This window comes from Miniopterus schreibersii, assembly GCF_964146895.1.
Source record: "Miniopterus schreibersii genome assembly, chromosome: 21".
In the NCBI taxonomy this organism is placed as follows: domain Eukaryota; kingdom Metazoa; phylum Chordata; class Mammalia; order Chiroptera; family Miniopteridae; genus Miniopterus; species Miniopterus schreibersii.
The window spans coordinates 1,742,871-1,770,836 of NC_138123.1; the positions used below are offsets into that span (position 1 = coordinate 1,742,871).

A 27,966-nucleotide genomic window follows, 5' to 3' on the forward strand; every position below is an offset into this window, starting at 1 on the left:
ACCTCTCCTTCTAAAATTTGAGTACTTACCTCTGAACGAATGAATGGTGTTAATGCATTTTTTTTTAAAACCCCCCAATCTTGTTAAGATCATTAAGAAATTAACCAGTTAGATTTATTACATTAATGAGTTTAGAAATAACAAGTACAAAATGAAAGTTTGAAACTATTAGAACTTGAAAAATTTACAGTATTTGGAGATTTATTGTCTCCCCGATTGATAACACTTCCCTCAGTGCTCTCGTCCTGGCTCATCCTAAAACGATCTCTTTTCGGATATTGACATAATCAGCGTGTATCTTTAATATATTTTTCTGATTGATGTGAAAAAGAAAGAGCCCCGTTTAGAAGTTACAGTCATTTCATGGTTCTGTGTCTTTTCCTAAATATATTTCATTAGCATTCGATTGGAGAAAGGGGAAAAAAGTTACAAAGTAGCATTAACCGGATATGAATTCTTTACCTGGACACTACTTTTCAAAATTTCAGGGTTGTGTATACACATCTAAAATCCATTGTTTCCCTTACATTTGACGAAAGTCGAGCTGCAGAGCAGGTCCTTGGCTGACCAGTCTCGTGGGCCTCACCGGGCGTTCGAGGTCCTCCCGACGGACCGGCCTGTGTCTTCCTCTGTGAAGCACCCGGACGTTGGCCTGTGTCTTACACCGTCTCTGTGACCCTCTTTGGAGGGGCTGCTTCTCCCTGACTTTCCACGGACGCCCCGACGCTCTTTCTCTCCCCAGGGCGAGCCCGTCACGTTCTGTGAGGAGAGTTTCGTGAAGCATCGCTCGAGTCTGATGAAACAGTTCTTGGAAACCGCAGTGAACCTCCAGCTTTTCAAGCAGGTGAGAGGGGGGCCCCTGCTGTATTCTTACCTGTAAAGAATCACCTCTCAATGTCAAAAGTGAGTTGTGAAGGTCAAATTATTGGGGGGGGGCAAAGATTGAGTGGGGGGGTAGAACATTGTAACTTATCCCTTCCCTTTGACCACCTGACTCCTATCATTAGAATTCAGACACAGTAAGTTTTTTTTTATATAGTTACAAAAAGCACATATTTTTCAAGAGTCAAGTAGAGTTGGGTGAAATCTTGCCTTTCTCACGTAATAGCTTTTTTGTTCATAAGTATCTGCTGCTTTTTTCAAAAAAGAGAAATGTTACCGCTTACGTCCCACGGTTGTGATAGGTTTTCGTGTCTTCACGAGCTTGCGCCAAAACCACACGAGCGAATTAAATTGAAGGAACAAATCACCGAAGAATTAACATGACGAATCCTTTTGTGTCGCGTTCCACAGCGAGAAAACTTAACAACACGTTATTTAGGGGAAACGTTTAGGAGATAGGACCGTAAAGACGGACACGGGATAAGGGAGGGGATCGTGGTCTTCCCTGTGGGCGCAGGGAGGGGCCTTCTAAGGAAGAGAATGTTGGTTTTATCATCATTTAAATGATTAATGTAAGTTACTGTGACTTAAATGATTCAGGCATTGTATAAAATCCTATTTGTGAACGTTTCCAGCCGACTCCTTGGCCTCTTGGGGCCTCGGTGTCGCGCCTGCAGCCTACTTGGCCTAAAAGGTCGCAGACACCTGCGGGCTCTCGCGCTCGGCGATGCCGCGGAGTAAACAGGCCTCAGGCGGCCGGTAGCCGGTTCCATTTGGAGACACGGCTCTTTAGATAGTGGATTTGGAAGCGATCCCAGAAACAGCTCCCTAAGCCCACGGCCCCGACAGCCCCATCTTTCTTCGGCCCGCGGCCTCGCGAGGACACAGCCTTTCTTTCCAGGCCTCTCGCCTGCCGCCCGAGTGTCGTCTGCGGGTAACGCGGCGGCAATGCACCTGCGTCGGTTTCTTGCTTTTGACACAGGCCCCGTGGGCCGTGTAAGACGCTGTTATCACTGGGGGACGTTGGATGAAGGTCAGTGGGAGCTTTCTTGGATTTTTGCAACATTTCCATACACCTGAAGTTATTTCGAGATAAAACGTTTAAACAGATTGCCCGCAAAATACCAGTAGAACATTCGTATTAAAGCATCTTCCTGTCTGGCCAGCGGAGTCCCTTCCGTGCCCCCGTTAGGACCTTCGTCCCGTGGTTCCTCCCGGAAGGTGGCTTTTGCAGGGGCTTCGAATAGCAGGAGGAGGCTCGCTCTGTCCTTCTAAACCACACCTCGTGCACCTGTTTATTGGCGTAGCCACGACTAACGCTTCTTGGGATACTCTTGTTTCTATTTTATCTGCGTTGCAACTTTCTAACTCTTCCCGCAGTTGTCTCGGTGTCCTGAGCGTAGCCACACTTACCTGTCCCCCGGACGTTGCAGGCCCCTGGCCTCTGGTCCGAACGCCCGCCGTTTGACACCCGCCAGCTCCGCCACCCTGGAAGACGAAGCCCGAGCCTCCCCTTTCCAGGCCCCGGCCCCCCCGGTCCTCTGTAAGCTCCTGTCCTTTTAGCCCTTTCGGATTCACCCCGCCTCATGCTCGTGGTTCCTTAGGCTCTCTCTTGAGTCGTGGGCTCTGTTAAAGGCCGGGATCGTTTTTAAAGTATTTTTCCTACCTTTGTAACTACGTACGTGATAGTCGCTAAATAGTGTTAAGCGAAGAAATCAAATAAAAACTGCCGAGCGGCCCCCGGCTAGAAGGAAGAGGCATGACAGTGTTTTGACAATCCGGGGGGATGACACGCTTATAAAATCGAACATAGTGGAACTCACTTAGGGATGGTCCAAAACCCGCCGGGGTCAGGTGCCGCCGGGCGTAGATGGAGCCGTGTCTGTCATTTTAAACCTGGCGGCGGTCACCTACCGGCGCCTTGTGCAGAGCGGGAACTCTGCCATCCGCGCCTTCTGTATTCTGTGCCCTGACCCACTTTCTCCGACTGAGATACCTGATCAAAGCAGCCGGTCAGAAGCCGAACGTTTCCCTTTCATGTCAGCTAGAGATTTGGGGAGATTTTAGAAAGCTTTTAACATAAACAATAAATTCTTATAAATTTCTACCTTTCCCTCTTAATCTTTTTTTTTTTTTTTTTTTAAAGAAAGACATAGTTATTTATGGTCCGTAATTTATAGCCCAGATCAACGCGCGCATTAGCCGTGCTAAAGATTCGGGAGTTTGGGAGTGTTAGGAAACATCTGCCTCGTGCCTGGGCGCGAGATGGCAACCGCAGCAGACACGCGTTCACGGCGGGGAGAAGTGTAAACGTGAGATGTAACACGGGGGAGAGCCACCGGCTGCCCCGGGGAGACAGCGTCTTCCCAGGCACCCCGTCAGCTAATTTCAGGCGGCGGCCCCGGCAGCGTTTCTCCGAGCGTTGTCTGAAGCCGCCCGGAGGCCTTTTGCGTTTCCCTGTGAAGAGGCGCAAAGCCGTGGACGCGGCCGGGGACGTAGGTGAGGTCAGGGGGAGACGTGCCACCTTCGCAGGCCGCTGAAGCTCCGGCACAGAAATCAGACTGCCTTCAGGAGGAAGGGGGCACATCGTTGGAGGAGCTGGGCGGAGCGCGGGCCCTTCACGCGTAACGGGAGCGAAGGCGGAGTCTGCGGGAGGGGATGCGGGCGGCAGGCCTAGAGCTTGCGGAATTTCTCTCTTAATTGCTTCAGGTCTTTTTAATTTAATTTAATTTAATTTAATTTTTTATTTTATTTATTTTATTTTATTTTATTATTTTATTATTTTATTTTATTTTATTTTATTTTGTTTTGTTTTATTTTATTTCCAGTGACATCAGGAAGCAGGGCGGTCAGCTGAGAGAGGATGGGAGGCGGGTGGACGTTAAAGGAGAGAGGAGCTATGAGACGGATGCGAGAATGAACGGACGGGAGGGACAATGGGACGGCTCGGCGCCATTTGGAGCGCGTGAGATGTTGCAGGAGGTGACCTGGAAGTGAGCGCGGGCGCCGTGGTCGGTGGCTGCTTGTCTGGTCCCCCGGGGCCTGGCGCAGGCCCCGAGTCCCTGCTCGCTCCCGCGCTCCTGCAGGACCGGCGCCCAGGCCCCCTCTCCCCGACTCCCCTTGTCCGTGAGCCCCGTGGCACCTCCCCGCCGGGGCGCCCTCTCCCCGACTCCCCTTGTCCGTGAGCCCCGTGGCACCTCACCGCCGGGGCGCCCTCTCCCCGACTCCCCTTGTCCGTGAGCCCGTGGCACCTCACCGCCGGGGCGCCCTCTCCCCGACTCCCCTTGTCCGTGAGCCCCGTGGCACCTCACCGCCGGGGCGCCCTCTCCCCGACTCCCCTTGTCCGTGAGCCCGTGGCACCTCACCGCCGGGGCGCCCTCTCCCCGACTCCCCTTGTCCGTGAGCCCCGTGGCACCTCACCGCCGGGGCGCCCTCTCCCCGACTCCCCTTGTCCGTGAGCCCCGTGGCACCTCACCGCCGGGGCGCCCTCTCCCCGACTCCCCTTGTCCGTGAGCCCGTGGCACCTCACCGCCGGGGCGCCCTCTCCCCGACTCCCCTTGTCCGTGAGCCCGTGGCACCTCACCGCCGGGGCGCCCTCTCCCCGACTCCCCTTGTCCGTGAGCCCCGTGGCACCTCACCGCCGGGGCGCCCTCCCTTGCTGCCTGCTCCGGCCTCGCTGTTGAACGTTGGAAGTTCTTGCCCCGCGCTCCCCAGCCTCCCTTCCACAACGCCAGTTTATTTCCACCACTCGTCGCCTTCTCACATACTAAATAATTTATCACATTTCTTATTTCTTACTGCTTTCCCCCCACCCCCCCCTCGCTGTTGAAGCATCACAAGGGCTTGAATTTGGGTCTGTTTTACTCATTTACGTATTTCAGTCACCTAGAGAAGTGCCTGGCCTACGTAAAAAACATTCAATTACGTATTTATTGAACGACCGAATTAATTACTTCTTGGGCCCAGTGGTCATGAAGTTCAACAAACTCGGTCTAGAGGAAATTATTTAATGTCTGTCTGTTGGTATATCCTGGAAGGTACTGGTGTCCCACTGATGTTGTTTTAAATTATTAGTTCTAATAATAAATTGCGCTGAATGGGCTTCTTATACCATTCGAGGTGCTTTCTGTTCATTATCCCGTGGCCGTCCAAGCCCAATTTAGCATACTCAACAGTCATGTGATCACCTAATCTTTGAAATGAAATAAAAATAACAATATATTTCTACTCCTTCACGTACTTCATTCTCTTGATTTAAGCTCGAGGCCGACCTGGCTTATTCCCACTTGTTATAACAGTTCATGTTTATATATAGCTACTAACTGAGCACCTCGCGTTTAGCAGGTGTCCATAAATATCTGATGACTTAATTTATTGTAACACTTGAGCGCAGTTTTCACTAACCTGTCAAGGTTTACGGAGCATTTATAAGGTGAAATATTTAAATCAGACCACTTATTTTTTTTTTTTTAGCCCAAAGCGTTATATAGAAAGGACATTTTAAAGATTCCTAAGAAATTAATATATTTTAAAAGTAAAGTGCTTTTTTTTTTTTTTTACTGTATTTTAGTTATTTTTTTAATTGCTAATGATTTCTGATTCATTTAAAGTATAGTTTTCTCTAGCTCTCAAGACTTGAATTTTAGTAGATTAGTTGTCTTTGGGTCCACGAAAGGCTGCTGATAGGAGATCGTCTTTTGCAACATGGTGATTTTTCCTCGGAGCTGAAAAGGCATTTGCGTGTGCGCTGGTTTTCTGTGTTGCAACCTAATTTCCTGTTCTTTCTGTGGCACTTTTTTGTTTTGTTTTGTTATTAGCAGTGTTTCTTGTCATTACCTGCAAGACCAAGCTCGTTTTCCAAAACCCATGTCTTCCACTTAATTACCTAAAGATAACATGTTTACTAAATGATGCGGGTAACTATTAACCAAGGCTCAGGCCCAGTATAAAGCCAGCGCTTTCCCAACAGATACTAGTTCTCAGTTCAGAGTTATTTCTGCGCAACAGTAGCCAAAAGTGCTCTTATCTCTTTTGCTTACGGTGCAGAGCCCGGGAGTGATTGGCCTGGTGCGTGACCATGAACTGGCTCCTCTTGGGGGGGGGGGGGGGAGCTGTTATTGAGTCAAAAATAGAAACGGGAGTTGAGAGAACCGTTACCTTCAGCATTCCCCCCGTGAAGGCCGCTTCTCGGCGTCTCCCCGGGCGTCTGCGTGTGTGTGTGTGTATGTAATGTGTGTGTGTGTTCGTACAAATCCATCTTTGGTTTTCAGAGCAACCCTTTGCATGTTGCTAAGTGGCCGGTCGTCACCGGCGGGGTTGTTTGCACCGTCGGTGATAACATGTGGCGTTTAAGCAGGTGATTAATTTCCGTTGGCTCACGCCCCGGGTTGGGTAACACGCGGCACTCGCTCAACCTCAGAAACGCACAATCAGTAAATAGTTTGGGATTTATCTCTTCGGAGACTTGAACTGCTCCCCTCCAAGGAAAATGGATGGCTTATTTCCCGTAAACACAGAAACGAAAACCTTTTAAAAGGCCTCGTCGCCTTAATCTTTTAAAGCAAATTAAGTCCTTTAAAAGGATGCCTTTGTTGGTTCCCATTGTCAGGAATGTAGTGCTTTGCATTTATCACCCCGCCTCGCCTCATGTCTTCCAAAATGATACTCGGGCCATCACATTAGATCACTTTCGTTTGATTTATGAGGCCGAGTCGAAAACGTGGGCAGGTCGGATCTCGCAAGCGCCTTAAAGCGATTTACTTACAAGTTAACCATTTATTCTGTGCAGCAGGGATGCCAGCATCCGAAGCGACTGCCTTTGACCTCGGGTGGATGAAAGGAATAATTCTGTACGTTGCGCTGTTCAGCTCTGACACCTTAGCCTCTCCTCAGGGCACGTGCGTTTCCGTGACCGTTTCTTCGCGCCTGGCGTTTTCCCGGGCGCGGCAGGTGCTCTGGACTCCGGGGCTCGGCCCGGGCCCGAGGGGAATGCGGGCTTTGGCGTTTAACGTTCGTCCTGGGCCCACAGTGGAGACACTTCCCGCTATTTCATTGACTCTCGCCAAACCCCGTGAGGCGTTTATTATTCTTATTCTTACGGAAGGGAAACGGTCGCAGAGACGGCTGGTCGCCCACGATCATAAAGCTAATAAGGTGCAGAGTTGTGACAAGGGCCTGTCACACTCCAGACTCCCGCGTTCACGCTCGTTTGTACCATCGGAAGCTTCTGGAAGGCCAAGCACAGCAAGGATAGAAAAACGGGCGGCCTGTGCTTTCTGCCCTCAGAGTTCTGGTTTTCCTGAGAGCAACTCGCACACAGACACACAGACACACAGACACAGGCCCCGGCTGTATGCTTTTGGGCTGTGTCTATGAGTGTCTGGTATTAGCAGTGTCTTTGATATAAGTAAAAATTTAACCTGATGAAATACATGAAAATGACCCTGTTTGACTCTTACATTTCAGTTCATCGACGGTCGACTGGCAAAGCTCAACGAAGGGAAGGGCTTCTCTGATATCTTCGAAGAGGAGATCACGTCCGGTGGCTTTTCTGGAGGTAAAGACCACGTCCCGTGTGATTGTGCGTTTTCCAAATAGCAACGATCGTGACCTTTGCACCAGCGTCTGAGATAAGCCGCTTTAGGAACCACCGTTTTCTCCCAAACGCGTGATGTCTTAGAGACATCTTTTCGTCTTAGAAGGCCTGTGGGTTCACTTACGTTGCCTGTTTCTGTTGCTCGAGGCCTCGTGGGGATGGCCTCGCGAATGGGTGGCGGTTTGGATAGTCTCTGACTGTGACTGGGCGTGAGTGTCACAGAAATGCCGGAGTCGGCCTCTTCCGGCCTCGCCTCTGCTAGAGAACACCAGTGATGCCGCTGCTGAGAGCATGGGATAGAAATATTCGGTTGTCATATCCAAAAAGAAAGGTTCGGGCCCACACGGCTCGTGGACCGCTAGGAAGGTGTGTTTGTGGCCGTCTGTCCTCGCTGCGCAGACCGCCCGCCGCAGCGCCAGGGAGACCCTTCAGTCTTCCGTCCCTGCAGGTGGCGCTGGTGGCCACCTAAAACCGTGCAAGGAGTCATGCTGTTCTGTGCGTGTGAAACCCCGGTTTCACCCACGGTCATCAGCTCCAGTGTAATTAAACAGTTGCAGTGTCGGAAATGTAAATGTCCCAGCCCCGTCATAATCGGGCAGGCGCTCGGGGACGTTCGGCCTGACGCCTTGTCTGGGGCCGTCCCAGTCCTCGGCCTTGGCGCTGGCAGCAAATGTGGCTGGAGCCCTGGAAGGGCCCGTTCGTTCAGCGGCACCTGCGGGCTATCGGTTGTGGAGGAGGCGCGGCGCGGAACCCGCTGTGCTCACTGCTCACTTCCACCTGGCGCGATGAGTCATTTCCCACCCTCTGTAGGTTTCGTTTGGGGGGAAAATGCTCGAGTCTGTGTGTGAATAAACAGTTGCTGGAATTGAGAAAAAAAAACATCAAAAAACTAGTAGGCGCGGCCGACGTGGCTTAGAGGTTGAGCATCGACCTGGGATCCGGGAGGTCACGGGTTCGATTCCGGGCCCGGGCCCGGGTTTTGGGCTCGATCCCCAGCAGGGGGCGTGCAGGAGGCAGCCGATCCATGACTCAGCATTGATGTTTCTCTCTCTCTCTCCCTCTCCCTTCCTCTCTCTGAAATCAGTAAAGACATATTTAAAAAACAAAACAAAACGTGAAAAGACAAATAGGACTCACTTACAGAGGTCCCCAAATTTAATTTTATCCTTAAACGAGATTTATTGTTGCACCATGAAAATATAAAAACTGTTCCAGTCATCTGATTATTAAAAGACATACAAGGGAATTGAACTCGGTGGACCTCGGCCAGATGGAAGCGCAGAATTTCATGGAAAGAACTTAGTTTTGGGAAAAACTTCGTTGACCTGACTCCGCAGGTGCCGAGCAAGGAGTCACCCACCTCCCTGTTCCCCTCAGCTCACGGGGAAGAAATTGAGCTTCAATGGAACTTTTGTGTTAAAATAAGACTTTTTTTTTTTTTTTTTTTACTTTTCACCTCAGACGAGCAAAATATTGTCAGTTCCTGGACAAATTGCTCGAGGCATCGATCGGGTATTTACATAACTGCTCTCATTATCTTTGTGACCCGTGGGGCTGGTGTCTCCTGTGGAATTGAAGGTGACATCGGAGACAGTGATGGGGTGGAACTGGGACCCTTTCATGCGGCTCCACTCTAGTCCCAGGCGTGGGCCCGGACGCCGCTGGGATGGAGCCGGGCGAGGTGGCTTTTCCGGAGGGAGGGGCAGTCCCTGAATTTCCCCCTGTAGGTCTGATTGTCTGCAAAAGGCTGGGCGGACACCGGTCACCAGTGGGCGTCTGACTCAGGGGCTGCATTTTTCGGTACAACTTCATGCCAACCCCTTTGTTCCTTCTCAAAATGAAAAAAAAAGGTTTTGAATTCTTACCTTAATTTGGGGAAGCTCATTCTGATGGAAAAGGAAAGCTTAGTTCAACCAGGACTCATTTCAGCAGACACAGCGAGAACGCACATTAAGAAACGATGCCTGGCTGTCAGGCGTTATGTTTTAAATTATTATATTACAGGTAATTTTCTTACGGATACATAGATTATCCTTAGAAGAAAATACAGCAAAATTCATTCGGGTTTGAAATAAAAAGATGAACAATGTAATACAAATTGATGATGTGCTTATAAATGAGGGTGTAGATACAGTTCCAAAAATAGTTTCCGGAGGCCGGCTCCTGACATTTGTCACCTGGATGACATTGGCCAGAAGGGAGATGTCGCTGCCGTCATGCTGAACTGTGCTTCACAGCGTAAACCGTTACAATGTTGCCGTTGCTCTCGTAGTTACAGTCTTGGTTATGATAACTGTTCCCACTTCCTGAATATTAATGTGTCGCAGAAGTTCTTACAAGAGCTCTGCCAACATTATCTCATTTAATCCCCACGGCGCCCTGGGAGGTACTTTGATTACCGACTTTTTTCCAGGGTGCTCGTCCCAGTCATTCGCTCAAGGTCACCCGGCTGGCGGTGCCAGCGCCTGGGCCGGCGCGGCTGCTCCCCTGCAAAGCGCTGCTCTAATAACCGTGATGTATTGCGTTCCTGGGATAAGGGAGCTTCTTAACGAGAAGGCACGCAGTCAGCGAGAGCGGCGCCCAGCCTTCCCGCTCTGCCTGGGTAAAAGGATTCCCGTCGCTCTTGAATGTCAGTTGAAGATTTTTATTATTATTATTATTATTCTTTTAACACAGAAAGCCCTCAGGAAGATCACTTATAGGAGCAATCACCGCTCATCAATACAGAAGGAAAAAAACTCGGTCCCTTTAAGCAAAAATAGCTCGGAAATGTCAGGAAAGCGTCGAAGGCCGTCCCTTTTCTCTGGCCTGGAGTGGCCGTTCGGACGCGGCTCTGTCTGTGGGGGACACGCGTGGTTGTGATAGAATAACCGTGACCGTGGGGAAGCCTTAACTGTGGGTAACAGCCCTGTGAGTGCGTGCGGATTTTCCACAACTGCTTTCTGCCTTGTGAGGCCCTGTGGCCGGGCCCGTTAGAGAATCCCATGTTTTGCCCTGGCCGGTGTGGCTCAGTTGGTTGAGCACATGCCCAGGCCGTGGGCTCCATCCCCGGCAGGGGGCCGCAGGAGGCAGCTGGTCGGCGTTTCCCTCTCATCATCGATGTTTCTCTCTCTCCCTCTCCCTTCCTCTCTCTCTCTCTCTCGAGTCAATTTAAAAAACACCTATACAAGTATTTTAAGAATTCCATGTGCCTCCTGATTCCATTTACAGAACCTCTGTAGAGTGTTCAACCTGATCAGGAAACGTGCCGAGGGAAGGGTGTCCCTGGGGCTAAAAGGCAGTACAGGAGGGAGGAGTAGATCTCGGGCCCCATACAAATATTGGTCTAGGAGGGAACGGAGGGGATATTGAGGAGCTAAGAAATTTTTTCACATATATATATATATTTTTTCATTTCAAATAAAACTGGGGTCTTAAATTCACTTCCAGTGACCTAAACTTTAAAAAGGAGGGACATGTTCAGGTTGACGTTCTACAGAAGTATGTACTACTCTCCGCAAATGTCACTCCTTCCTTCACATTAATTTTCTGATATAATCCGATCAGCCTTGTATTTATTTAATTCTTTTTCTTCTTTTACCAACTAAGGCAGCAAAGGAATTTGAAGGGATGTTAGGTGATCATCCATTCTAGTGTCATCTTTTTTGGCCTCACCGAACAATTTAGACCAGTTTATGTTTTTCAGGATCGGTGACTGCTGATCGCTGGGATTTAAACAGGTGCATGAGGGACAGAAAGCCTTGGCGCAAATGAGGACGGGCTCTCTGTCCTTCGCGTGAGGAAACCGGGGTCTGACGGCGAAGGATTTTCTCGAAAATGCGTCTTATTACCGCGTCCCCGTTACTTTCCCAGAAGGCCTCAGGGATTTTTTTTTTAATTTTTATTTTTGGCATTCAGATTCATTTTTAAGAAGAAAAACAGCCTTTAAATGTTTGGGGTTTTTTCCCCCCCAAAGAATGCGTCTGTCTCATAAATTTTGTGCACACAGGAGTCTTCGATCTTAAAAGCACTCACTTTAAAGAGACAAGCATCCTTTGGACATTTTTTTTTTTTTTTTAAATAGGAATCTACCTAAATCATACCACATGTCTCCCCGTCACCGTGAGCACTTTACTGGGGGGCTCTCCGTTTGCCTGGGCCAGGGACTCCGGGCTCTTACCAGCGCTTGTCCCTCCGCTGTTCCTTCCCCAGGTGTCCCCCCTGAGCAGCCCCGTTTTCTCTCCTAATTGCTTCGCAGGGGTTCAGAGGGACTCTCTCAGTAACTCAAATTTCATCATCTTTTGTTCCGCAGTCTTCGGAGGGCATGTTTCAGGGTGGAAGGACCAACGAGCCAAGAATTAAAATAATTAAAATCCCTAGATTTCTTGTCTCTGTGAACTTGGGCCAGTAAGGGACCCCCCCCAGAACCCCCGTTTTCTCATTCAGCAAGTTATTTATGACGATAACCACCACGTAGCGGCCGCCAGGTTAAGGACCTGTCCTCAGGGCCCCTGGTTCCCAAGGACAGAGTGAGCCTGACCGCTCAGGTCCGCTCACTCCAAAGCCGCCTCTGTCTCCTTGGACTACGCTGGCCCTGATTTTACCCATTTTAGAACCGAAAAGTACAACTCAGAAAATGTAATTTAGGTTAAAAAAAAAATTTTTTTTCTTGAGAACTGTGAGCCTCAAAGGAATCCTTTGTACTGGATGCTTCCTGCATAGCCATTGGGACTTTGCTTTTTTAAGCATTTAAACAACCAAAGAAGGCAGGTGAAATCTACCCGGTTGCTGTAGACCTTCAGGTTAGCTGTGGGCTTCCGATGTCACCTTAGGGACTGATTTCTCAGGTTTGGAGCCGGATATGTGATCACTGGTTTCATGAGAACTGGACTTGCCGGCCTCCGAGCTTTTCTAGTAACCACGACGCCTAGGGGCCTGCATCGGCTCCACCTTCCCTCGGGTGGCATCTTCCACATCGGGGTCCCCAGCTAGAGGATATTTTCAAACTGTGACCGCCGTTGAGTTGCAGTGAAATCAAGTTAAGTGATGTGGATATCGGACAGCCACAGGGAACCCTTTTCGTCCTCAAGGTTCTTTGCGTTTCTAAATTTCCTTCTAGTTTTTCTTCCCCCTACTCGAAATATTATCTTAAAATGAATCTAACTGCATAAAAGATGGAAAAAGAGGTGAGAGAGACGTAAAACGCCGAAAAATCCGTGTAAAAGACGCGGGAATTTTGGCTTTCCAAAGAGAGGTTGTGTTTTCCCCTCCGATGATAATATTAAAAATGAAAGACGAGAGAGTATTTTAACATATTAGCTTTAACATATTAGAGAAAGTGTCTGTGCTTAAAAACGGCAGTTACCGTGCGCCTAAGAATTCGAGCAACTCATTGGTTCTCACACCCAGTCCATTGCTTCTCTTGCAACGTTGCAGAAAAATAAAATTGGCTTGTAAATTCCTGGAAATCCTAGCTCTTGATAAACTTTGGTTTACGGATTTACTTTTATGGCATCAGCTATTCCTGACATCTCCTTTTTACGTGTTGCAGGGAGCCCGAGGTCCTATCAGCAGTGGGTCCATACGGTCAAGGTAACAGCAACCTTTTAAAATATCTTCCCTCGCCCTTCGGCCTGCGGATTGTGTCCCGTGAAAGTACGCTGTTTACTGGCAGTATTTTAAGTGTTTGTCTGTTTCCTCGCTTTTAAAAATCTTCGTTCTATGCCTGCAATTTGCTGGTACTTACAAATGTGATTTTCAATGGAAAGCTTTTATCTGGAGATAAACGGTTTGTTTTGAAAAGTAAGATTTCACTGTCACCGTGAATTATATCCCCAGACGAGGAATTCGTTGGAATAGTAGGATTCTGCGGGAGGTTTATCATTTCTGGTACTGCTTTTGTTAATATGAGTGTTTAAAATACAAAACTTCTGTCCACAGATTGAGATTTTCTTGCCTAACGTTAAACACCGTTGATAAACAGCTGCATTTCTTTTTTTTAATGAAGCTTTAACTATATGCCTATTACTGGTCGTGTTGCCAGTAAAAGTGAAGTGATTTTGAAATGATGTATTATACCGACTAAAAAAACAGAGTAGAATGTTTACATTTTGTCTGAACTTGCCGTAGTGTATAAAAAGCTTGAACACACGACACGTGAAATAATTTCTGCAGGTCTTTGCTTCGCTGGGGGCTCAAGCTCTTTTTCTGCACTGTTAGTAATGCTTTGTTTTCGGGACAGTCTGGCCGGGAACTGTCGGAAATAAGCGCCTTGCTTCTCCTTTGCAGAAAGGGGGCGCCCTGTTCAACTCGGCGATGACCAAAGCCAGCCCCGCCGTGCGGACCGCGTATAAGTTTGTAAGTTTTCTTCTGATGTTTAATCTTTGCCTGAAAAAACCCCACATAGGACAGAGGCTGATGAAACCCGCGCCTGTCTGTCCAAGCGCTTCGATGACGTTTGGTGACGTTGCCATGTTTCCCGAAATCCAGACACTTGCCCGGGCACCCCGGGCTGTGACCCGCTCGCCCGCTTTCTCCCGCATTTAGTCACAGCTTCACATGAAGACTTTGCGTTGATCTAGTTTAGGAGGCAGAACAGGCCCCAGGCTCGCCGGCGTGCGAGACGCGCCCACGGAGACTGTGCTCGCACCGACCGACTCGGGGAGCAGGGAGCCGTGGGGTGTCCCTGGAAATAGAGTTGATAGTCCAGGCCCTTCCTTTGCTAAATAATGTGAGGAGTCAGCAATTTTCATCCGACCAGATCGCATGGGCTCGCTCGCTTCCGTTTGTTAGTTCTGTTAACAGGCACCGAGGATGCTTTTTCCATTGACTTTTCGAGGGAGGGAGGCGGGGAGAGAGGGAGAGAGAGAGAAACATCGACGTGAGAGAGACACATCGACGGTCGCCTCCCAGACCCAGGCCCTTGACCGGGAATCGAACCTTCGACCCTGCGGCCCGTGGGCGGAGGCTCTGAGCCCCGCCGCCCGGGGCCCGTGTCTCTGTTTTTCGAGGGTAACAGGAGCCCGACCCTTGCGCTGTCGTTTTCCAGGCGAAGAGCCACGCAAAGCAGGGGATAAAGGACGTGAAGAGCAAACTGAAACACAAGGTACGCCCGCCCCGCACTCTGCTTGCTTCTTGCCGAAGCCGGGCGCTTGCACCCCACCCCGCAGGGCACGCGATTCGGAAGCTGGCACGTCCCTGTGCCCGGGGACGTCTTTCTCCTAACAAGCCCTCTGGCCCCTGCCCGCCACGCTCTGCGCGTCCACGCAGCGGTCTCTCTGCTGTTTGCGTTTTACCCCAGAACTACCGAGGTCTCCAAAGACGTTTCAGCAGGACCCGTGTCTCCAGAGGGTCCATGGTCTTGATGCCACCCTCGAAATTATTCTTGCCTCAGGCTGATAATTTTTTTTTTTTTAAAGATGATGATTTTGGGTGCAGAATTAAGCCACGAACGCCATCGTTTGGTTTTACAGGACCTTTCCAACAGCAGCCCCTTTAAACCAAGCGTGTTCTTCGTTGACAAAAGCTTGCGTTGGAGGGTGTGTGTTGGGGTCTGTGAACATCGCGTGCGTAGGCGTGTGGGCGCGTGTTTGATTTGGTCACATGTTACATCTCGGGGCAGATTTTATCGGTCGTCATGTTTTGAAATTTTACCTTTGGAGGAAAAGTACTGGAAACTTCCATTATAGGATGGGGGGCGAATGAGCTTCGTGTACATTTTATTCAAATTATTCGAAATAGAGGTTATTTCGGAAGTCATTAATTCCTAATACAGAAAAATGCTGGGAAACCGGTTTTTCCGAATAGGTTCTTTACGCTTACACCTGAAGCGTTATTTTATTACTTACGTCTGTATCAGACACTCTGCTGGTTAACCGAAGAACTTGAGTAACCAAAGGAGCATTTTGAGATAATTCCCTGTGCGTCTGTCTCCTCACGGGCAGGAAAACGAGGAAGACTGTGGGACCTGCTCGGGTTTTGTGCAATACGCCCCGGTTTACACGCTGCACAACCACCAGGGAGGAAGCCTGGAGAAGCGCAAGCTCACCCGGGTAAGGCTGCCCACCCCCCGTCTCCAAATTCATCTAATCCCAGTCCTCCAGGAGCAGTTTCAGTCCCGTTCATGTTTGTTTCTTTGTTTGTCAAATACGTTTTTATTGATTTTTAAAGAGAGAGAGGGAGAGAGAGAAACGCCTCCCGGCTGCCTCCTGCACGGCCCCTGCCGACGACGACTGTTGGCTGGAAAACGTCTGTCCACTTGCCAGCTCCCGATGGCTCTGGGCTCTCGGTGCTTCTTCCATCACCAGCATGTTCAGTTCCTACCCGTCTCACGCTTTAACGCCTTAAAAGCTTTTGCAGAAGGTTTGCTGCCCTAACGGGGAGCGTTCAGGTTACAGTTACCGTGGGGCAGAGATTTTTAGGCGAAAAAACTGCTCTCTTACCCGTAATGATACCAGGGCCTGAGCACATTGAGGTTTCCAATGAAACGTGTATTTCCAGGAGGATTAGACCTCTAAAGGCCGAATCTGGATATCAGTAAGTAGGTCTGTTTACGCAGGGGAGCAGAGGGAGTCTGAAATGGGCCCACGTTTCTGCAGGTGACAAACAGAGCAGCAGGGAGGGGACAGGACAGACTGACTCTGGAACCAGGTGCCCAGGCCGCTGGGCGGAGTCAGGAGGGGCAGCTGGAGACCAGGGTGTGGGGCTCGGAGCCAGGCGCACTGGGCTTTGAGAAGGTCCCAGCCGTCGGCGCCGAGCGAAACCCGGCATCCCTGGGCCTTACGTCCCGCGTCTGTGGGACGTGACGACGGCTCCCGTCGGCCCCTAGACCGCTGCAGGCGTCAGAGGCGACACAGGGGAGGGGGCGGCCACACAGTAGGCACGCGTGATCGGCGGCTGCCTCTTCGCACACAGACACGCGTGTCTAGCTTCCGGCCTTACACGGATGCCCCCCCCCCATGGCCTCTCTCTGGTATCGCTTCCCAGTCGCTATAGCCACGCGGACCCTAAAATTGCCTGTTTCCGTTTAAGTCGGAATGACTTCAAGATCCCAGTTTATGATTTGAAAAGAAACACACAGCTCTCGTACCAAGAAAGGTCTGGGCGTGTAAGGCCTCGAGCATGTGGTTTTATGGCCGATGAAATGACCCACGTAAAGAACCCGGGCTCGCCCGTTCGCCTGTCCTCGTGAGAACGCGATCTCGGCTCCGCAGAGAGCTTTTCGTGTTCGGCCTCCGGCTAGACTGGGGCAAAGGAAACGCTTTATTTTCATACGTTTTCCAAAAGAGATAATAAACGAGAGGATGGCCGTGGACAGTCCCAGGATGCGTTTGAAAGTGAAAAAAGCCAAGTGTGGCCGCCTGAGGACTGTGCACGAGAGCGGACGCCTGGGTTGTGGGTGGCTCGCGGCCCGTGTCCCCCGACAGCGTGGGGCTCCCCTGTGCGTGTCCTGCCGCTGGCCAGCAAACAGGACTCGTGCGGGGGGCTGCTAATTAGGATGGTTACTTCCCGTTTCGTTGATGAGCTTAAATGAATGTCGAGGGGACGGCCGAGAAGAACCCCCAATTAGGCCTCCCGTTCGTAAGGCCCGGCCTTGTCCCTCTGGGGCGGAGATGAGAGCAGCCCCAGCCTAACGGGGCTCTGGGGAGCGGGGCCTCCGGTTTCTACTGAAAACACGGCCAGTTGGGTCCAGCGAGGATCCTGCCGCAGAGCAGTTTTCATCTCGACGACACACACACCTCCCCTCATCGATTTTTATTTCAGAACAAGATGCATAGACCCAGCGAGCGATGCGTAGACTAAGTCTCCCGTCTGCGGTGACGCCTTAAAATATTTACCTGGAGAGGCTGAGCGGCCTTTCCTAAGGATGAGAAATTCCTTTAAATAATGCGTTGAATCGATACGAACCCGAGAGGCCGCCCCATTTTTAATCACATCAGCCATTCTTAGTCTGATAATAGTGTGTGTCTGTGTGTCTGCATCGCTCTCGCTCACATCAGCCGGAGGACGGGTGAGCCGTAGGCAGGAGCTTAGCTGTTTCCACGTCAACATTAACAGATGGATGGCCCTAAGCAAGCAAAACACGCATCCCGATCTGGTGCGAGTGAGTGAGGGGATCCGCTCTTTGTTGTTAAGCCCGAGCCAAACCCTGGCAGGCTTCGCCCTTAACTATTTCACGCCTGGGCCAAAAGCAATCCGCTCGGATTCCTTTTCAACCTACCCGGTTAATTATGTCAGCGCCGCGCAGAAAATATGAATGAAAAGCTTATTTTTCCATTTGTAATGTGACAGAAAGCGGCGTGTCCCTGTTGGGAAATTTTACTCACACTTGGAATGCAGTCAGGACTTTCCCCCAGACACAGTGTTTACAAATAGAAGTGTGTTTAATAGTCGTATTTTCTGCTAATAGCACCAAATGCTATTACACACGTGGCCATTTATTCCATTTTTTAAGTGTGTTTGTGTAGAGACGTGTGGACTGAGATGTGACGAAGGACAATGTGTCACTATAAAATATCACCTGCGTGGCGCTCACCTCAAAGGAGACTTGGCCACCTTTTTGAGTCCTTACGTATTTGTTGGTTTATCAACCATCCTAACGGGTGGAACGTAGCACAACAAGCTCATCTGATCATCTCATCTTTAAGGAACGTACTTAGAAGTCGTATGTGCCTTTTGGGCATGTAAACAGTGGCAAGCCAGGCATTTCAAAGCCACCTCTTGGTCGAATGGGGACCTGGAAGAAAGCCCAGGATCTCAGCGCGTTTTTTAAAAATAGAAGCAATCAGCTGGCTTCTATTTTACAGATAGTGAATCTCGTATTTGAAAATGCTACAGATGAAATCAACTTTCTGTGAAATGTCTAAGAAAAGACAAGCACTTGCATTGTCTGAGTTACCTGGCTCCCAAGCGCTGCAAAAGGCGGCCTGTTTATAAACCCCGCGGGGCTGTGGGTTACAGTGTCGCACACGTGGCTTCCTCGCAATCCCTCGGACACTGGGAGTAAAGCGAATGCGGTTAGAGAGCATTTCCTGCTCAGGCGACGGGGTGGGTTTCAGAAAATGGCCCACAGTCCACTGAAGAGCTTTGCTTTACAGGCCAGGAAAGAAATGGCTTGGTCATCGGTTTGCAGAGGACCCAGCCAGTCGCTCTTCTGACCCAGGGAAAGGGACCGTCAGTGACCTTGAGAAAGAGCATCGTGACCCGAGGGGAGGGGTGGTGTGTGTGTGAAGGAGGCGCCCCAGATAATTGGAAAGAGTACTTAACATGCATTTTTGCAAAATAGTAAAAATAAGTTTAAATCACGAGAAGCAATAAAACCCATTCCTTCAAGTGTTTAGCGCTTTGTTTAATTTGGGCTCAGTACTGAGAGTACTATTGTTACGATCAAGCTGAAATGTTGAATTAAAGTGATAGGGAAATCTATCAGAAAGTTTTAAATGATAAAAATTTTTTAAAAATGTTTTAAGGGAGTATGTTCCCACTTTTAAAAGCCCATGAAAAATATTGTCTAAGTGAAAACCCATTTTAGCATCGCTCTTTCCCATAACATATATTTTGTCTAATTTATACGAATGTCACTGATTTTTAAAATTCATCGCTTAAGCCCAGTTTGAAAAGTATAAGTACCATATTGTTAATTTTAAAAGAGGTTATTCCCCCCCCTTTTTTTTTGTTGTTGTTAAAATACTATTAATTTCCACCATGTCAAATACGATTATAGTTCAATTTGTGCCCCTCCTCCCCCCTCCCCCTGAATTCGGTTGTGGATTACAAGGCTGCCCCCTGGTGGCATTCTATAATACTTTCTTTCCTTGAAAGATAAAAATCGTAATGATAGAATTTACCCTTCGGAGCAGCCGTTTTTAGAAACAATAGAGCACACGTCGAGGCATTTGCATTGTCACAAAATTGTCTGCGGACATTTTTCTTTCAAAGAAAGAGTCAGAACCAACTCTTTTCGGTGACCGGCTGGGACTCGGATTTTACAACGTTGAGCACAGCTGAATGCCGTCCAGTATGTTAAAAAGACGTCATGGAAGGTAGTCCCCCTTATGTGGACATGTTCTGTATATAAAATGGGATATTTTTAGGTTGAAATGTGCCCTTTTAATGTTATAATTTTACTCTTCAAATTTATTGCCACGAACGGCCATGCCATTTATTACAAAGTCTTGCAACAAAAACAAAGGTGTTTCAGTTTTTCCATTTGGTAAATATAATGGATATCGCCCTTCTAGACTTTACATCAGCGCCCACGTCACCAGGGTTTTCCCTCGCCGTGTTCCGTCCCGTTTAACCTTGGGAGACCTTCCCCCGTTACCTCTTTAATTATCTCGGGGGCTTTGGGTGAAATTAAAAACAGGCGTCTCTTCCAAAAGTACCCAGTTTTTAGAGACAACTCCTTATTTTCTCCCGGGCATCTCAGGATACAGAAACGAAGCTTTTCCCGTCAGGTTTTGTGTATGGAGCTGCTCTGAAGTTGGCTAGAGAGCAGTGTTAGTGTTGACGGAAGGAGAAGCCAGTCTTCTCTCCGCTGTGGTCGCCGCTGTGGCCGCCTGGGGGCCCTCAGGAGAGGGACGTGGCCGGGGGCATTGGGAGACACAGCCCCTCCGAGTATAACAGGATCTAACTATACTCCGAACACACGCCGTGGCCCCCACCCGCAAACATGACGACACGCTCGCTGTCCCGGCTCTTCTCCTGTTGTGAGCTGCGGGCGTTTTGAAGCATCGCCGTTGTAATTCTGTATCGTAGAATTTAACATTTATTCTCACGTTATTTCGTGCGAGCACCCTGCTGCTGGCCCTAGCCTGCAAAACGCGTACGCCCGGAGGTAGGCCGCAGGCTTCGGGTAAGCCAGGCAGGAGCGCTGGGCCTCAGTTACTCCAGCTCGAAAATGGGGACAGTCGCAGAGAGTACCTGCTTTCAGAAGCTGCCTATATGACGGGCATCTTAAATTTATGAAGTTTAAAAAATGATATTTCCCCATTCCTCAGCCTAAATCCCTTGCCCCCCCCAGCCCCTGATGAATTTAAATTTACCCAGCACTTTGCCTTACTAGGGTCTGTCTGCCATCTAGTGACGAACATGGTAACTGCAGGATCGTGCCCTGGAGGGGGGTGGGGGGCTGGGGCTGGGGGTGGGGGGGCATCCTGACGCTAAGTTGGTGGCTTTTACCAGCTCTTCTTCTTGATTCCATTCGATGTCCGGCTGTAGGTTACGCTTCTCTCGTGCATTTCATTCCACGCCGACAACCTTTTCTTTTCCGTCCGTTTGCTGTTTTTCACATTTTTTGTAAGCACCTCCTGCCTTCCAGCGGCTCGCTTCCAAAACTAAGGGAATTCGCTTGCCGGCGAGCGTTGCGTTTTGTGTGTCCCCGTGAGCTGCGTTTTAGTTTCCAAATCTCTGGGCTCCGGGCCTTGGAGGGCCCGCCCGCAGTGAACTCCGACGGGAACGAACGCGTCCTTTTCTGGGGCTAATGTCGTGAGCGGCGGCCACTGGACGTCAGAGGGACAGGAGATCGAAGCGGAAAGGTGGCTCCTGACCACGGCTGGGTGGGAGTGTCCTGGACGCCGAGCACGTTGACCTGTATCTTGAAGGAAAGTAATGCTTTTAATCAACTGAGGGGGTAAAATTACCAAAGGGACAGAAGGAGGCATGTTCTGACCCGTGTGCATTTAGGCTTCCGCGGTAAAATCGCAAGGCGATGGTCGGAAGGGTGGAGAGACGTCCCCTCGGTTAATTTTAGTTGGCTCTCTTATTTCATGTGTGTTGTGAGATATTTTGATGGTCGAGATGGTGGTGTTTCGTTGCGAGTATTATTGATCTGGATGAGATGTTACTTAAGTGCATTACTAGTCTCCAAGTTGCCCTTGACTACTTGTCGGTGTCCATCCAACAGACCAAAGGATTCTGCCTGAGATCGTGAAAATCACGGTGACGCCAGGGACCAAAATATGAAACTTTTTTCCCCCTGTGACTTCATTCCTAACTGTATGACCTCCTTTCCTAAAATGTTCATCGTGTGTTACAATATCAGACCTTGACAAGCTTGCATTTTATTATTAAAAGAGGCTGTCGGCTAACTTTATGGACACCCAGGAGTGTCCTTCACGGCCTGTCAGCGCTTCCCAGACGTGGGAGGTAGCAAAGGACAGTGTTACCGTCTTGCGTCCGGTGGCCATACGGTAAAGAAAGCCGGCTGCTGTTGGTTCCTGATCGGGAAGAAAAGAAAAAGTCCCCCCCGCCCCCCGCCTTTTCGTAAAAATTTATGGGAAAAGCCGCATACATTTCAAAATACAGAAAAAAGCTATGTCAGCAGCGAAAGGCAAATGAACACACAGGCAGTGGGAGGCGGGCTTACCCGGGACGTCCACTCATTTCCCAGGTGTGGGGACTCTGTCGCGTCATTTAACAGAACTTCGAAAAAATATTTATAGCCCGGCCGGCATGGCCCAGGGGTCGAGCGTCCCACGAACCGGGGGCCACTGTTTAGATTCCCGGTCGGGGCCCATGCGGCGCCTCGATCCCCCGTCGGGGGATGTTTCTCTCTCTCCCCCCCTCCCTTCCTCTCTCTGAAATCAATAAAGACATATTTAAAATATACACTTATAGGCTTTATTTTTTGGAAACCAACTTATTTTTTTCTGTCTCAATTTTTTCATCACATTGTCTGCCTGTAGCTGTGTCTCTCCATCTGTTTCATAATCACTCTTTACAAAAAGGGCCTCGGTTCCCAAACACAGGCCGCGTGACGGTCCTCTGGGTGCTCGTTTCAGGGAGTCGTGGCTCATAATCCCCTTTGAAGGTGTTTACGGACGCTCGGAAGCGTTCCCATTGTGTGCTTATCGCCGCGGGTTTCTATCCGGACCTGAAATGGAATAATACCTTCCTCTGAACGCTTACAACCCGCCCCGTCCATTCCCCCTGCGCCTGCTCCGTTTATCATCTTTGCCGTTACGGAGATAAAACGATCGGCGCCCCTTCCCAAAAGCTACAGTCAGTTGCGTTAAAAGATGTGCCTGTTTTTCGTTTCTATTGGACGTATCGAGATTGCTCTTCTCCTTCGCAGTCCTCGGTAGTTCGGTTCCTGCCTCGTTGCGGGTGCAGGTTTCCGATAACTGCGCGTCTGTGATTTATGGAGCCAGGTAGAGAGGGGCTCGGCTGGCCGCGTGTCACCACCAAGGAGCACACGCTGTATTTCCTGCAGTCTAAGCGTATTTGGGTACAGAACTGGGACCAGGCCTTTTGCCCTGTGTTGTATGTTCCGGGCGTGGTGGGAGCAATTCCTTTATTCCCCCCAAAAGCATTGCCCCCCAGTCCCGGTCCCTCGGAAGCAGCAACGTGGACAAGATCTGGGCTCCTTGGAGCTCGGAGGCCTGTGGTGCTTCCGTTAAACAAGCTGCCGTTTGTCCCGAGTGTCGATCGAACCCGTTGTAAGTCAAGTGTTCCCAAAACAGAGGCTGACCTGGGTACGTCCACGGTCGGTCCTCCGACTTGTTTTTCAAATTTACCTTTATTGTTGAAAATATTACAGAGGGTCCCCTTTTTTCCCCCTCCGTTGACTGATTTGTTGGGGGTTTATTAGTGTGCGGTGGAGGGAGTGTTGAGAAGAATCGCCCCTGGTTGCCCCGCTCCATCCCGCCCGGCTGGTCAGGCGCCAACGGCCCCGAGTGCGCGTCGCTTTTAAAAGAGCCCTGTCGGGCCTAACGTGACGAAGGGGACCCGCTCGCCTGCTGACGCCACCTGTTGTCTGTCCCTCTCCCCAGGCACGACAGAACAGGCCTCTTAAGAGCCTCGATGGCGCCCTGGACGATGACAATGACGATGACGTGGACCGAGCCAGCAAGTCAGTCCTGGATTTTCATGTCCTCCTGGGCCGCGTGGCTTAACGCAGAGGTCGTAGGTCGCGAGAGACGCTGCAGAGCGAGCGCACTCCCGGGGGTCAGGTTTTACCCCTTGGGTCATGTTCTGCGCCCAGAGGAACCCGGGCCGGTCGGAGGCTCGTGGGGGACAGACCTTGAGATGGGAGCGCAAAGGGGACGTGAGCCGTCTGGTTCTTGGGGCGCAGTGATGCCCGCGGAGGCGTCTGCGGCCCGGTGACAGGGGAGCCGGGAAGCCACCCACGTTAGGCCCCTGCCCTGCCCGGAGGAGGGCGGATGCAGGGTCGGGGGCGGTGATAACCGTCCATGGAGACACACACGAGCTGGGGATTGGAGAGACTCACGTCCATGATGCAGAAGAGGGACGTTTAGTGGAAAGTGTTAAAAACGAATCGTGTCATCAAATAAGGGAACTGACAATAGTGTATGTCTAACTTCTTAACTACTTTAAGACACAAGGGGATGACACATAGGCATCCTTTATTCACTATATGCCTTCTCTGAGGCAGGCAAAGAAATACAGGGAAAACCACATAAAAATACCGAAAGTGAGCTCGACCCTAGCCCATGCTCTAGGTGTTCGGTCCTCCTATTTCCAAGGCGAATGTCCCGAGTCCCACAGAATTAGGCTGTGTGACACCCCGGCTCGTGCTTCCTCACTCAGGTGCCATAGGCTTTTTTGTTTTTTGTTTTTATTGATTTCAGAGGGAGAGAGAGAGAAACATCAATGATGAGAGTCATGGATCGGCTGCCTCCTGCGCGCCCCTGACTGGGGATCGAGCCACAACCCAGGCCTGGGCCCCGGCCGGGAATCGAACCCCGACCTCCTGGTTGATGGGTCGATGCTCAGCGGCCAGGCCCCGGGGACTTTCCTTCCGCTCGTTCCTCCTGCACGTGTCAGAACCTCTGCTATCAGCTGGTCTAGACGCCCCTGGGAAGAATTTGGCCGTGAACCCATCGTCTGTTTTATTCCCTCACTTCCCTGAACCGGCTCCCTAAGGGGCGTGGGGGGGGGGTCGGGTGCGTGTGGCCTGCTGGCCGCAGGACCCCCAGAGCGTGTCTGGCTTTCCTTCAGGTTGTCGTCTGAAGACGGCGAAGAGGCCGCCGCTTATTTTTACGAGAGCGATGACTCGGCGGAGACGACGGGGAAGGCCCCGTGCTCCGGCGAAATGGACCTGCTGGGAGAGATCCTGGACACGCTGAGCACCCACAGCTCCGACCAGGGCAAGCTGGCGGCCGCCAGGAGCTTGGACTTCTTCCGATCCATGGACAACATTGATTACAAGCCTGCGGTGAGTGACTCGGACGTTCTTCCCGTGGCCGCGTGTTAGTGTCACCTGTGCGTAGAGTGTTTGACTCGGTTGTCTCTCCTTCCAGAATAAATCCAGCGCCCCGAGCGAGGACAACCTTGCCGTCCTCGGCAGTGGGTCTGGGGACCACGCCGACTGGCACTGCGGCCAGGACGACAGCGCCCTGCATGGCAAACACCTCCCTCCGTCCCCCAGGAAGCGGGCCTGCTCCAGCGGCGTGGCCGACTCCCTGTTTATCCTGAGGGAGGAAAACAGCGAGAGGCCCCTCGGCGCCGCCCCCTCGGACCTGGACGTCCCGCCCGCTCCTCCCGAAGTTGCCCAAACCCGAGAAGGCGAAACAGAAACGGAGGAAACACTAAGCCAGGCTTCAGACGACCTGCCCATACCCGGCCTCGAGCGACGTCCGTCCAGTTCGGTCCCTTGGGAGAAAGGAGGGAAAGACGCCAAAGAGACCGCGGGAGACGCCGGACTGCTCCGCGAGGTGGTGTCCTTAGGTCCCGCGACGCCCGCCTTCCAGCGAGACGCCAGCACGTCAGCAGGAAACCCAGCTCCCCTCAGCGATTAAGAGCCTGCCTCTGGCCCCCGAGCTGCTCTGGAGACACTTGAGGATCCCCCGGGACCCACCCAGTAAACGGTTACTCGGAGGAGTCACAGCTCTCGCTACTGTCTAGAAATTACTTTGCATTCGGAGCGTCCCTCGTTGATCGCGGGGGTATAGGTTCCCCGTTGATTTTTTTTTTTTTTTTTTTTAGGCGTAAAGCCGATGAGTCCTTCTGCTGTGCTCTTAAATCAGGTTCTAGTTCGTACGTCCGTTGAGAGTATTTACTGGACCTCGGGCCTCCGGTCCTGGTGCTTAACGCTGTTCATCTTAGTAAGCTGAGGACGCGTGTGGAACCCCGCTCAGCACCAGTGGCTACTCCTCGGGTCCGGCTGAGCGCGAGCCGACCAGGGTATCGAGGGGAACCCAGCCGCCCGTGAGCCGCGGCGACCGCGGGCCCGAGCGTCGCCTTAACTGTCCGCCTGCCTACGACGCGAACGTAGCTAATTGCTGGAATGACCTGTAGCGTCCCCAGGACCAGCTGTGAGTGTTCTGCAGAGCAATACGCCTCTTCTCGTCACTGACGCGAGGACAGGATTTTTTTTTTTTTTTCAGTTAAAAAGCTCTGGCGGACCCCGCAGTGTTTTCCAAAAAAAGTAGGCCGGTCGGTCCGCTCCTTCCCCTCCGTGAGACCCACGAGCGACAATGGGAAGGTAACGGCCCCGGCTGACGCCCGAGACGCTCTTGCCGGGTCCCCGGCCCTCCGTGTGCCTCTGCTTCCTGGGAGCCACCCGCCTGTGCCCCAAATGCCACGTCGCCTGTCCTGATTTAAAAAAAAAATGTTCTAACCTTTTTCTTTTTCCCCCCCTTAACTAATCCTTATCTAAACTGTTTATATCGCCTCAAATTTACTGTATAATTTGGACGTTTTGGACGTACGGGGAAACTGGTAAGAATACCGAGTTCCCATACGTCCCTGCCCGCGATTTCCCTGCGCTCGTGTCTCGCGTCTGCACGGTCCCTCGTCGCCATCAATGAATCAGGACTGACGGCCCATCGTTTTTTAAAAGCAGCCTTTTAGTGTGAGCATTGGGACCGGGTGTTTTTTCCCTTCAACACTCACAGTCTGAAGAAGATCCGCCCGTGAGGGCTGCGGAGGCAGATGTGGGTTCTCGTTCACTCGCTCAGTTAAACATCGTGGCCTCGGAAGTGTCGGCTCCTTTCTTGCCTCCGGGCGTTTGACCGGAATCCTGTGTCATTTTGGGGGCGCTCAGCCCCTCTCCGGTGACATTTCTGTCAAGGTCTTTTAAACTAGAACTGTGCCTTACTCGACGGACGGAGTCAGCGGCTGTGGTTCCACGTTACGAACAAAAGCCAGAGCCTCCGAAGGACTAAGCAGCAAGTAGGAGTATTTTAAACCCTTAAAATCTTGAGGGTTCAAAGTCTGCTCTTGGACGAGACTTCCCGGCGTTCTGGTGGATGGAGGGAGACTGAGGTGACGCTCAGGCGAGGTCCGCGGGAAACAGGAGTGTTATTTATTTTTTCCTAGGCCCCTATCCTCTAGTCCAGTGAAGCCAGATATTTGCAAGTTTCCCTGCCCTTTGAATTTTAGTGAGTGAGACGTTGGCTCTGGTACGTGGTCTTTCCGTGGCCTCCGAGCGGAGCCGGGGCCCTCCCTGAACCCCGCCCCCGCGCGTCTCCCGTGCCCTGAGATGTGGTCCCCGTGGTGTTTCGGGGGATAGGAGAGCAGTGTGTGAACTTGGGAGCTGTTGTGCTGTTAGGTAGCATATTTGGATGGTTACCTACGTTAGCATATTTTAGGAAGGCACCAAATGATAGCGTGAGCATTTTTTTTCTGATTAAAAATGAATAACTCATTCACTTAGGAAAGAGTAATTGGCATATGCAAGGTATAGTGTAATGTAATTGACAGTCCCCACTGTGAAGGAGCCCGTTAAAAGGAAACAAAATTGCAAATCTCAATAATAATAATAATAATAACATTCATCTTAGACGTTATTAACCCAAGATTCTAACACCAAAAACGTCTTTCGAAGCTGCTTTATCTAAAACATGCTCTAAGTTTGGAGCCGCAGTGCCATTTCTAATTTCATTAACTTTCTGTGTAATTCTATGAAGAATCTATAATCATGCTGCTACCCAAGAAACCTACCTTTAAAAAAAAAAAATATATATATATATATATATATGTTTTTATTGATTTCAGAGAGAGGAAAGGAGAGGGAGAGAGAGAGAGAGAAACATCAATGATGAGAGTCATTGATCGGCTGCCTCCTGCCCGCCCCCTACTGGGGATCGAGGAGCCTGCAACCCGGGCCTGGGCCCTGACCGGGAATCGAACCAGCAACCTCATGGTTCGTGGGTTGACGCTCAACCACTGAGCCACACCAGCCAGGCAAGAAACCTCCTTTTAAAGGCCAGATTCAGAGACAGAAACGGAGTGTCCTGTTCAGGAGACTGTCCATCTCCCCTAAGGCCGTCTTCGCACCAGGCTGCACGGGCCCTGGAGCCGTAAGGGAACGATGCTCCCCTGTGACCCTTGGGGCCCCTTCCCTCCGTGTGGGGCTCACTGGGGGTGCGGAGGCATGTCGACCGGAGTCCAGGTTTACCGTCTTCGTCGTGATAACAGCCTTCTCTAGAATCAGCCCTCCCCCTTTTTAAGTGAAGTCTGTAGGTGACAGTCCCGTCGCCAGCATTTTGTGCTGACACCCTAATAACAGCCTCCAGCGGTTTCCTAAACAAGGCGGAGATATCGGC

At 50.7% G+C, this 27,966-nt stretch overlaps 1 protein-coding gene across 2 annotated transcripts in view; it reads left to right on the forward strand.

The window, feature by feature from the left end:
* DENND1B (DENN domain containing 1B) overlaps positions 1-27,365 on the forward strand; it is an 86,564-nt gene extending 59,199 nt beyond the window's left edge. For both annotated transcript variants that reach the window (XM_081124087.1, XM_081124088.1), the window contains 9 exons: positions 743-844; positions 7,348-7,438; positions 13,008-13,048; positions 13,745-13,813; positions 14,505-14,561; positions 15,400-15,507; positions 23,227-23,306; positions 24,416-24,632; positions 24,718-27,365. In XM_081124087.1, coding sequence (XP_080980213.1) covers positions 743-844; positions 7,348-7,438; positions 13,008-13,048; positions 13,745-13,813; positions 14,505-14,561; positions 15,400-15,507; positions 23,227-23,306; positions 24,416-24,632; positions 24,718-25,215 — 1,263 coding nt within the window. In that variant the 3' untranslated portion in view covers positions 25,216-27,365. The remainder of the gene's footprint in view (positions 1-742; positions 845-7,347; positions 7,439-13,007; positions 13,049-13,744; positions 13,814-14,504; positions 14,562-15,399; positions 15,508-23,226; positions 23,307-24,415; positions 24,633-24,717) is intronic.
* The last annotated feature ends 601 nt before the right edge of the window (positions 27,366-27,966 follow it).